Raw genomic sequence first — 12,832 nt, forward strand, 5'->3', positions numbered from 1 at the left:
TAAGAGTGAGAAAGAGAGGGCAACTTAGGAATATTCCTTTTCCTTTCCTACACATTGATTGCTTGAATGCCACGAGACACCAGGTGACAGCCAGAACTGCAGGGCATGTACATAGTTTATGTGGTGGTGCTATGGATATCCCAGCGGGAAAAAACCTGTGGAAAATATGCTTCTTTCCTCTGCTTTCTTCATACAAGAAATGTGTGGAAAACCTCCTCTACCCCTTCCTTTTCTGCCTTCTCTCCTTGCCAAATGCACGGGGGTGACACACAAAAGGCAGGGGTAGAGGAGGCTTTCCAGTGGATCTACAGCTGCTCAAAGCAGGACAAAATCCACTGGATCTACAGCTGCCGAAAGCAGGGCAAAATCCACTGGTTTTTGTCCTGAAAAAACCAGTGGAAATCCACTGGTTTTTGTACTGAAAAAACCAGTGGAAATCCTGCTGCCTAACGCAGGACAAAATCCACTGGTTTTTGGCCTTCCCGCTTTTCAGAATTTCCACATGCAAAACAGCAATAAAAAACAATACTTTTTAATTTGGTATATGCATTTATTAATCTATTTACAGTCCAAGGGCTTTATGACAAAAGTATTGTTGTATGTTTTATTTTCTGCCTTAGTGAACGGTGAACGCAGATCATCTTGATATGTCGTTTCTGAGTGACTCTGAAAATAAAAACCATAATACATTAATATATTACATATTAATACAAATAATAAATATATAAAAAGTAATGGAAAAAATAGAGAAATTTAGAAAAATAAGTAATAAACATAGTAAAAAGCATGGGAACACAGGGCTGTTGAAACTTATTAAAAATTTAGTGAGTACTTAAAAATGCTTCTGGATTGGCTTCGGCATCGGAGTCCAAATGGCCGAGTTCTTAAAATGACGAAATCGGAATGTCCGCTTGCGCACGTTCAGTTTTGCCGTTAATATAAACACAAGGGCCAGAATCCTTGAAGTCGAATCTATTACAAATTCTAAAAAAAAACATTGTTTGTTTTTGTAAAACTGAAAAATAAATTTAAATAAAAAACTTACTTACTTGACAAAGGCCTCCGGCGGCTAAAATGTAGTTTTTGGAAAAATGCCTATGTTCACCATATCCGTAACACTGAAATAAGGATATACAAACAAAAATATTTATGTTATAACTTACCCATATCTTGTTTTTTAAGATTAACACAACATTTTTCACTTTTTACACTTTTTGCACGAAATTTTATACTGATGTGACCGCATCATATAACAACATTCCGAAGAAAGACAATAATTAGTCCCAACTTCGTTGTAACTTATGGTCATATTCAGAAACCCACCCCATTTAGCGGTCCGAAATTATTTACCCCTTCCCAACGCCTGCCAAAAGAAGTAGGTTTTCATCTATCCCTACCCCTACGCCTGCTAAAAGCAGTAGGTTTTCCACTGGTTTTTTCAGGACAAAAAAACCTACTTCCCACTTTCCCGCTGGGTAGTGCGGTAAGTACGAGATTACGCTCGTGTGAAGTTATACACGAGTATAACACGAGTGTGGTCTCGTATTTACCGTACGAGATACACACGGTGCTTTATGTCCGTAAGCCCCTAAAAATTTGGCATTTTGAGTGCCGGTAGAGCACTATTTAACAATAAATTTTTCTCCGAGTGAAACGAGGAGTTTTTACTCGAGCGAAGCGAGAGTACTTCATCAGAGCGAAGCGAGGATGAAACGAAGTGCGAGGGTAGGGCGTGGAAGGGGAGGGGGGTATAAAATAATATAGTAAAATCTCAGATGTTAAATATTAAATTAAATTCCTCGTGATTTTTTGTTAATAGTAAAAATACCTGACCTCAATATAAATTTATACAAAATCATTGTAAATTAATGATAACTATAAAAGTTCCAGATTTTAACTTATAATTGTTAAAGTTGCGCTTTAGGGGCTTTTGCTAAAAATGGGCTAGGAAATTTATTCTTTTTTAAAAATGCTACCTTGTTATTTGTTAAAATAGCTGCGAGACAACCCGTTTTTAGAACATTGCCATGTTTTTCAAGCGAAAAACTTTACCGGAAAGAATTTATTGTCTTCTCAGATGTTTTTACTATATTAATATACTTTTGCAGAGCAAAGGGTATTATAATTTCTGTCAGAAGTTTGCAACGCAGTGAAGGAGACACCTTAGACCCAATAAAGTATACATACATATTCTTGATCAGCATCACGATCAGAATCGAAATACGAATGTACGTCTGTCCGTCTGTCTGTTCCTATGTAAACTAGTCTCTCAGTTTTAAAGCTATCTTGCTAAAACTTTCCCAAAAGGTGTGTAGTTATCTCAAGCAGTATATACATAAGTCGGAACGGGCAGGACCGGTCGACTATATCTGATAGCTCCCATACGAGAGAGTGAAACAAAAAATTCTCATGCTGTTGTTTTTGATCAGATCGGCTTGATTTCTTCAAGATGGAGTTTTCTAACTACTATTGAATTTCGGATAAAATTTTATCAAAATCGGATAACTCTTTCATATATGTAGCTGCCATACAAAAGATCAAAAAATATATATATAAATAGTGGAAAAAAAATTATAACGTCGTTGTTTTTCAACGGATAAGCATGATTTTTGGAATATAAAGTTTTTCCACGACTCTTGAATTACGAATTAAATTTGATCAAAATCGGACAACTATATCATATAGCTGCCATATGATCTATAGACAACAAGAAGGGGAAGCTAGCTTCGGCAAGCCGAAGCTTGTATACCCTTGCAGTCACTAAATATGTCAAACAAAATACATAAAAGCTAAACGGCATCGAAGCTATGACGATTTTTCTATTAATTTTCCAAATTGTTCATATGACAGCTATATGATATAGTCGTCCGATTTTGATGAAATTTAAATTGTAACTCAAGACTCATTAGAAAATTCTTTATTTCAAAAATCATGATTGTCTGATGAAAAACAACGATGTTATCATTTTATTTCCGTTATTTATATTTAGATTTTTTTTTTTTCATTATTTATATGTAGACGGACAGTCGTACAGACTGATTTGGATTCTGATCGTGATGCTGATCAAGAATATATGTACTTTATGGGGTCTGAGGTGTCTCCTTCACTGCGTTGCAAACTTCTGGCCAAAATTATAGTAGGTACCCTTTGCTCTGCAAGGGTATAATGAATAGCAAAATCGTCCTAGCTTCGTTGTTGTTCAGCCTTTATGCATTTTGTTCGACATATTTGATGACTGCAAGGGTATTCGGCAAGCCGAAGCTAGCTTATTTTCTTGTTTTAAAAAACAATACTCATAGGAAACGTGTCGGATAGTGTAAATATTGAAGAAATAAATTTAAAAAACTAAATTTATAATTTATATTAATTTTTAACACTTTTAATATTTTAATGACAATTAAAATACTAACATATCTTCCTTTTCCCTTTCTTTAAGTCTCGGAAATCTAAAGTTTTAGATTTGTATAAATATAGACAAGACTGATAAATTAGTTCGCCAAAGAAGTTTCACTTCTGACATGTGTACTTTGTACGCACACACTTTTTTTTTTATAAAAATTTAACCGAAATTCAATAGTGGTTAGAAAACGCCATCTGGAAGAAATCAAGTCGATCTGATGAAAAACAACTGCGTTAGAATTTTTATTTCGATTTCTTGAATGGGATCTATCCTATATAGTCGCCCGATCCGGCCCGTTCCGACTTATATACTGCAATAACTACACATCTTTTGGGAAAGTTTCAGCAAGATAGCTTTAAAACTGAGAGACTAGTTTGCAAGGGTGTAAAAATGATTCTGCTCCTATCAACATATCTATTCTTTGTGGCTTGTAGAAATAGGGGTCTGCTAATGGTGCGTTCTTTGGAACTTTCCAGTCACTGATATTCACGGACTGGTCCGGATGATAGCCGAATATCGATTTTAAAATCCAAAATTCGAACAAATATTCGATACCATTTATTCGCGACTTCACCACTGTGTGTACCTTTTTCCTAACTTGAGATATGGATTCGCTAATACTAAGTAAGTTGATACACGATGCCGCTTTATGGATCTGTAAGCGGCGCGCAAGGTCTTCCGTAACAAATTGGCTTGAGACCCAGAGTCAAGAAGGGCTCGAGCCAAAATGTATTCACCGCTTTTGGTGCGGACACTTACGATCGACGTGGAAGGCTGACCCTGACTTTTAGAGGGAGACAGACTCTCTTCGGGCGGTGGCAACGCTAAACTATTCTTGGTAACGGTATACCTATGCAGTAATGCGTGATGCGAGCGACCACAAACTCGACATTTACTAACCTTGCATTTAGAAACCGTATGACCCTTTCGCAGACAATTGATACACATAGAAGCAGATTTAACAAAATGGAACCTTTGCATTAGTGACAGCCGACCAGACGGGCTGCAGTTCGCTAGGACATGGTCTCCAGCATTGCATTAGCTAGTGTTGTCGAAGAACGAGAAAACGAGCTTCGATTATGTTTGCTCGGAATTATTTTATCTTGCTTTGGCTTCGATGATTCCTCAGCAGAAAAATGCTGATATCGGCGATTCAACATCTTTTCACAATCGGATGAAAACCTTAAATGATGAAATGAAATAATGAAATTCTTAAACTCCGAATATTTGCCGCTGAACTTCGGCAAGGACAAATTCGGAGGCCGAGCTCGAGTTGGGACTATTGAAGCTGATCCGGACATTTTTGGATCGCGTGCTGTCTTCAAGGCCGATAAGAGCGACATTAATTTGGCCTTGGTAACAATTGATAGCTCTTCCAGCTCATCTCTAAATTCATCGCCGACATCTATTTATTCTATCCCTTCTTGCAATTGATTTGCCCTATTTATTGCAGCGTTTAATCTGCATTTCAATTCTTCTTCTTGAATGGCAATCAAGCCAGAATCGAGTCGATCTTTCAATAGGTTTCTTTCTTTTCACTCGACTTCTTAACTTGGTTTTCAAGTCGACAAGAGGATTACTTTTTGGCTTTTCTTGGCTCATTTTGAATTAAGTTATCAAAACAAATTTATTAAAATAAATTATCGATAAATAAGACCAAGTGTGAAAAATTTAAATAAAATAAATTTTCGAATTAAATATAAAAAAATAATAATAATAATTTATAAATTATTAAATTTGTTGACGCAGTTTATTTGTATTTTATTTTATGCTTAAGTTTCATTTTAATTCAATTTTCTTCAGCTCAGCGGTTTCACGTGTAGTTTCAATCTTCTCTCTTTTATCAAGTGTGACCCTATGCTGATCTTTACATAGTCCTTAGCTCCTACTTATTTCTACATTATTGGAACATTGGAATTGGAACATAAATGTTGTTATTATTAAATTATTAAATTGTCACATCTTATATCCACTTGGTCTATACAGCTTCCAATATACTGCTAACAGCTCGGCCATCCTGACAATTAGATCGTCCTCGATCGTGGGTTTCTAATATAAAATTTTTTTTTTTCCTTGAGATATATGCATAATTACCATGTACAGTGGCTCGAAGCTTATTTCGTGCAAGAACAAAATAAAATTTCAAATCAACATTGCTGCCAAACTAGAAAAGATATCAAACAAATTTAAACGCAGTAATTTAAAAAAACTCTTTATTAACTATTATGACAAAGAAAAATTTACTAATCTACAAAAACAAAACAACTTTTCATATAAAAATAAAAAAAACGAAGCACTTCTGACGTCGAAGCTTATTTCGTGCAAGCACTTTAATGTTCAATAACTTAACTGTTTCTTAATTTTTAAACTTTTGTTTAGCTCCTATCCGTTTGTTAAGGGCTTTAAATTAATTTCATAAAGATTTCAACATTTTTCTAGTTGTTTTAACGGGTATTTTAGCCCACTTCTGCAGTAAAGAAATCTTCAGGTCATTTTCGTTGGAAAATCCACTTTTTCGAATCTCCAAGTCCAAAATTTTCAACAATTGTTCAATAAAATTTAAGTCTGGAGACTATGTTGGCGTATTAATCCCATTGGGACAGTTCTAGATCAAGAAAGGGCTACAAAAAAGGGCCGGGTTGCACCAAACCAAATATTCAACGATCTCGAGGAGCGCTGTTTTGTCCGAAAAACTAAGGAACACCTCAAGCTATTGGTTTCAAAAATTGCTGCGCAGATTGAGATCGAAATTGTCAACAAATTTTACCCAAATACAGTTCGGAACATATAGCACCACCATAACTTTAATGATCAAGTTGCATGAAAAAATATATTCAAAAGTATACAAATATGATGCCTTGGGTCAAGTTCGCCATGGTGTTAAAAATTCGGCCGATTTATTTCTAGAATGACGAAATTTAAGTTGGTTGGAAGACGCTAAGTGAGGAGATGTTCCAATACGAAGATGGAAACTAAAAAGTTAAAAGCAATGCATTGGCATGGCGGTGACCATGTCATGGTTTGGGCTTATATGGCTGCATCCGGGGTCGGGAACTAAGTTTTTATTGCCGGTATCATGAATGTTAATATATATTTAACAAATTACAAAGAAAGTTTGGTGGAAAGTGTCAATAACTTGGCTAAATGGAATCGATTTAGATTCAACCAAGAATATGACCCAAAGCCTATTGCTAGAAATGTATGTTTTGGTTGATCTAAAACTGTCCCAATGGGTTTTGGCGGTGATACCCGTTACCACAGCAACTCCAGAACGATCATTTTCGACTTTGAGGAGAATGAAAGGTTATCTGAGAAACACGATGGGTCAAGAGCGTCTTAATGGTCTTGCATCTTTGAACATTCATCATCGCATAACTTTGACTGAAGACGAAATTCTCAGAAAGTTTTTTGAAAAACCTCGGAATTTTAAGAGTGACTAGAACCTTTTGTGGATCATATATAATATTTTTTCTTGATTTATTATTCGAAAATAAATTAAAATTTGTGTAAAACATTAAAAAAATTACGAATTTTTATTAATAACTTTGTGTTTCAACTCCACCAACATGCCCAATAAAAGCATAAAATTTGAAAGTATATGATCCCATTGGGGGGATCCCCCCGTGGATCCGCCACTGCCTTCCTCAAATTCTATATGATCTTTTTGATTTGATTTTTTGATTTTTCTGAAAATATTCTTTGCTTCTTTTCTGACACTGTTCTTACGGACATTTTCTAAATCACACTGTGGTATATCATTCCTATCATCTAAGTATTCTGTTAATGCATCAATATTGCAACCTCTCTGCTGAACTCCAAATAACAATATTGAGGGTAATTCCTTTGTAGTTGAATGCATTGAGTTATTAAGGGGTTATATACCTTTTTCAGAATCAAAAAATCGAAAAAAATTTTATGATTTTTTTTGATGTACATACTTTGAACAATTTTTCTGCAAAATTTTTTTAGAGATCGGGGCACTAGAACCTAAGATACAGCCGTTCATAGCGCACGGTGTGCATAACTACCTAAAGTCCACCTAAAACTTTAACCGCGATTATCTCGGAATCGCATTTTTGAGAAAATTTTATTTTCGATAAATTTTTCTAATTTTTTGGGGCGAAAAACTAAATTATTAGACCTCGAAAAATCGGTTTTTTTGAAAAAATTATCACTGTAACTGAAAAAAATTTTTTTCGTAAAATCCTTCGTTCACGAACTAGGTAACACTATATACTAACGTAGTTTTTTTTTTTTTTTTTTTTTCGTTGAGCCGTTTTCTTGTTTTCATGCTCACCGTTAGCCACTACTTAAAAAAGGACTTCTGTGGCAAGGACTATAACTTCCACAATTCTCAAAATTTTCACTCGAAATTTTATACGAATTAAGTTAAGGACACGTACTTTGATAAAATTTTAATTGAATTTAAATAAAACAATGGTAACATGCTAAAAAAAAATAAATAAAAACCCTGTATTTCTCTGGTGAAAAAGGTATATAACCCCTTAATGGCATATTCGGCCCTATCTAAAAGTTTGCTCCAGTCTTCGTCCTTAATTGGTTCAGTTATTTTGGCTAGCATCCCTTTCACTGTCCTATTTACTCTCTCCACCTGACCGTTCGCTTGAGGTTGCTACCTTAACGTGTTCGATATCTCTGCAGATTCTCTCGAAATTTAAAATCCACTCAAGGGCCTCCTCATTTTCAGTGGCAGAAAACGGGCTCACGAGGTGCTTCACCATTTGGAGGTCATCTTTCATTTTGTCGTCGTTTTTCATCAATCCGGCCAATATTTTCTTCTTCTCAGCAACCCTTATGGCGGCGTCAAGCAGTGCTTCTTCTTCTTCTTCCAATGTCTGGATGCCTTCGGTAGCGGCTCCTTGGCTTAATACTTCCATTTTGGAGTTCTCCTCCTCCAATAGGCTTTCTGGGATTTCAGCCACCTCTTGGTAACCGGCATCCAAAGCAAGCTTGCACAATTGCCTTAAAGTTGCACTTGCAGGGAACTCGATTTTGTTGGCTTGTAGCCACTCACCAATTTGTGTTTGTCCATTTCAGAATGGCGTCGTAATTATAAAGGGAGAAAAAATGGGTGCTCTCAGGTATGGCTATGTAGGCGAATGTATAAATGGGACTACCCCACTTCTGAAGTTGTTGACGCAGTTTACTTGTATTTTATTTTATGCTTAAGTTTTATTTTAATTCAATTTTCTTCAGCTCAGCGGTTTCACGTGTAGTTTCAATCTTCTCTCTTTTATCAAGTGTGACCCTATGCTGATCTTTACATAGTCCTTAGCTCCTACTTATTTCTACATTATTGGAACATAAATGTTATTATTATTAAATTATTAAATTGTCACATCTTATATCCACTTAGTCGGTGGGGGGGACGGTGGCCCAGCAGGTAGAGCGCTGGCCTCCGGTCCGGAAGGCCCGGGTTCGAGTCGAGCCCCAGGCTCCCCGAGAAAAAGAAACGGTCTCTTTTTCCAGATCTCCACCACTTCTATGCTCTATCGCTCACTTAACATTAGTAACAAATTTCCGCTCCCCGGACCCGCACAACCCCCTCGTCCACGTTACTATGGACCCAACAATAATACTTTCGTCACTCCTAGATGGCGCCAGGTGGCAACCCCACCGCTAGGATAAGTCGCTACTGGCTTATCACCGGTACGATCGAAAATCTATGATAATGAATCCTCTGCAAGAAATTGTAGAGGCTCTAAGCTCCCGGGTGGAGTAAAAGAATGTAAATATCCACTTAGTCTATACAGCTTCCAATATACTGCTAACAAATTTGTTCGAAAAAATTATTAAATAATTAATATTATTAAATAATTATTTAGAAGCCAGAAACAACGAAAATAATTTTTAAATTGATTATCGAGGCACGAAGTATCAAAATGAATAGTGGGTGCAAACAACAGCGAAAAAATAATATACCCGACCGAATGCAGGGTAGCGCGTCACTTGACGGTCCGTTAACCTGTAGCGCGCCCAAATGAAAAGAACCCAATCATAACAACAACGCTGCTAGCAGCGACTAAGCGAAAGCGAAAACGAAAAAAATTTACCGCTGCAGCTGCTTGTATATAAGGGCTTATTTATTTGGATATAGCGGCTTGGATTAACTTCCCAACTACTAATTTGCGAGGTTTTGACGATAATTAAAACAATTTAACAAAAGTTGCATCCAATGGCGGCTCAAATAGTATAGACATGTATGTATATTTATATAGGCATGTATTTTTATATATGTACTTATGTATGTATATATATTTAATGCCTTTTTTTACTGTTTGCAATTATGTAAAATTATTTTATTTGATTATGCATGCAATTCTAACTCTATTATATCGTACATAGAGTATGTGCCAAGAATTGAAAGCGAGGTGCAATTTTTTCAGCTCTAGGCAATCGACAAATATTAATTTTTTGCCAATATTCTGCTTTCAATTTTTTGCACATATAGCTTTGGTTCTTCGTGCGAACCTTTCAATCTAGCTGCCATTTTCCTCTTGCAAACGGAACAATCGCAGGACATCCCTTGTCGGTGGCAGCAACAAGAAAGGAAGCAAGCTTCGGCAAGCCGAAGCTTATATACCCTTGCAGTCATCAAATATGTCGAATAAAATGCATAAAGGTTAAACAACATCGAAGCCAAGGGCGTCGCCAGGGGGGCGAGAGGGGCAGCTGCCCCACAACGATGTTATAATTTTATATCTATATAGATTTTTCGATATTTTCTATGGCAGCTATAAGATATAGTTGTCCGATTTTTATGAAACTTTTTTCTCAGTATAAGAGTTGTTAAAAAACTTGATGTTCAAAAATCATGCTTGTGGGATAAAAAAAAAACAACGATGTTATCAATTTATTTCCATCAATTCTATATATATTTTTTGAACTCTCCTATGGCAGCTATATGATAGAGTTATCCGATTTTGATCAAATTTAATCCGAAATTCAATAACAGTTCGAAAACGCCATCTTGAAGAAATCAAGTCGATCTGATCAAAAATAACGGCGTGAGAATTTTTTATTTCATTCTCTCGTATGGGAGCTATCCGATATAGTCGGCCGATCCGGCCCGTTCCGACTTATACACTGCGTGCAATAACTACACACCTTTTGGGAAAGTTTCATCAAGATAGCTTTAAAACTGAGAGAATAGTTTGCGCGGAAACGGACAGACGGACAGACGTACAGACGTATTCTGATTCTACTCGTGATGCTGATCAAGAATATATATACTTTATGGGGTCTGAGGTGTCTCCTTCACTGCGTTGCAAACTTCTGACTGAAATTATTATACCCTTTTGCTTTGCAAGGGTATAAAAACACCACTCGTCGCGGGCAACTTTGTAATTCACAAGAAATTTTTTTATTTTTTGCAATTTCTATATCAAAGCAAAAAACACAAGAAAAAATCACTTGTACTACTTGTTGGTTATGTGTCACTGTCACTTTAAAAATTTGTTGCCTTTAAACAATTAATTTAGTCCGAACGGGGCGCCATGAAAATTTAAAAGATTTTTTTAAATATTAATAACCGAAAACTTTGGGTGGCTAATTAATTAATTTTTTGGCGAAAGAGACGAAACATATGCGTGCGCTCGAATAGAATCATGCGCTCCCGCTCTCGCCCTAAACTAATTTACACTAGATTCAAACTTCAATTCAATAATACTAGTTGTTGGGTCAGTAAGCTTTTTTACTAACCATTATCTCGACGGTGCCCAAATAAAATAGTACACACAAATTTCACTTAAAATGCACTTATTTATTATCTGGAACCAAGGCCTTAAATGTACAAAATTATTGTTTGTTGTAGATTTAGTTAGGCAGGCAGACCGAATTGTCTGTGCCTTTTTTTCAGCAAAAAGATATTTTAGCAGGCAGACCGATTTGTCTGTGCCTTTAGCGAAAGAATTAAGAGAATTAAGGAAGCGATCAGCTTCTTGTAAGCGAGTACAAATCGAATTACATAGCAGCTTGCCGTGGAAAAGGCCAGGAAGCGATAAGCGAAAAAGTGCAAAGGTAGTTAGCAATGACAATTAGAACAATGTTGCCGCGCTAATATTTTAACAATTCAAAAATAAAATAAATATTTTTATGAACTTTTTATACCCTTGCAGAGCAAAGGGTATTATAACTTCAGCCAGAAGTTTGCAACGCAGTGAAGGAGACACCTTAGACCACTAAGGTGTCTCCTTCATTCCATACTAATATTATAAATGCGAAAATGTTTCTGTCTGTCTGTTACTCTTTCACGCCTAAACGGCTGAACGGATTTTGATGAAATTTTTTGTGTGTATTCCTGGGGGGTTTGAGGATGGTTTGTATTCACAATATGTTAAAAAAATATTTTTTTTTTGTTGAGGTTTTTAATGTTTTAATAATTTTATTTTTTCGCTTATACATTGCAAACTCAGTAGGTAATTATACATAAGTCTAGGACTGAGTAAATGTTGTACAGAAATTATAAAGTCATGTTTGGAAGACGACGTTGTTGGAACATAGGTCGTAGTACAGTGAATGCTAGAAGAGTACATTGCCATCTGGTGGGGAAACGGAGTTCGCCGGGGTTTGCTAGTAAGATTTATATATTTATATATCACCATTGATCCAAAAATGTACATAATATAATTTTTTAAATTTTTATTCATATTTATTAGTCTTTACTAAAAATTCCAAAATATTTAATCAAGCGCATTATTCTGTGCGCGTGTAAACTAAGCATTAGACAAAGCTCTAACACTAACAAACAATTAGGAAGGGATTCGTGCTTGTACGTTTATGAATTCTTTAGAATACATGACGTCGTATTACTAGTATCCTATATCGTATTACTGTTTAAAAATAAAGATAATTAAATGAACCGCTTGTGTTGTTTTATCCCAAATATTTATAAAGAAAATGTCAAAATCATCTAAAAATTTATAGTTGAGTTCTTAAACAATTTAATTTCATAAATACCCAATATTAAACACGGTCCGTTTAATGAGTTTAAAATATTTTAGGCATCCAGACAAAGTACAGAACGACCCTGCTGCCGCAAAGTTTGTTAAAATTAAGTTAGCTTATGAACTTCTAAGCAACCCGGATCGACGGCGAATTTTTGACCAGCATGGAGTAACGGATGAAGACTCATATTACCTCAAAAAAAAACACGATTATAGTGGATATAATCGGTTTTCTATAGAGGAAAATGTAAAAATTTTTGATAAACGGCCTTCGGTTGATCAAGGAATTGATTTTTTCCATAAACTATCAATAACAACCAATTACTTTGACAAAACTATTGTACCAAATAGTGCAAACCAATTGTATATTGTAATTTTTTACAATGATTGGTGCTTTAAATGCACTCGAATAGTAGGCGCGCTTAGAAGGATAATAGACTTATTGGAACCATTAGGTAATTATACT

The 12,832-nt window shown here is 35.6% G+C and overlaps 1 protein-coding gene across 2 annotated transcripts in view; it reads left to right on the forward strand.

Moving 5' to 3' along the window:
• LOC108100543 (dnaJ homolog subfamily C member 16) overlaps positions 1-12,832 on the forward strand; it is a 451,288-nt gene that overhangs the window by 109,532 nt on the left and 328,924 nt on the right. For both annotated transcript variants that reach the window (XM_043209499.1, XM_043209500.1), the window contains exon 3: positions 12,424-12,821. In XM_043209499.1, the coding sequence (XP_043065434.1) occupies positions 12,424-12,821 (398 nt within the window). The remainder of the gene's footprint in view (positions 1-12,423; positions 12,822-12,832) is intronic.

This window comes from Drosophila ficusphila, unplaced genomic scaffold, assembly GCF_018152265.1.
Source record: "Drosophila ficusphila isolate 14025-0441.05 unplaced genomic scaffold, ASM1815226v1 contig_128, whole genome shotgun sequence".
NCBI classification, from domain to species: Eukaryota; Metazoa; Arthropoda; class Insecta; order Diptera; family Drosophilidae; genus Drosophila; species Drosophila ficusphila.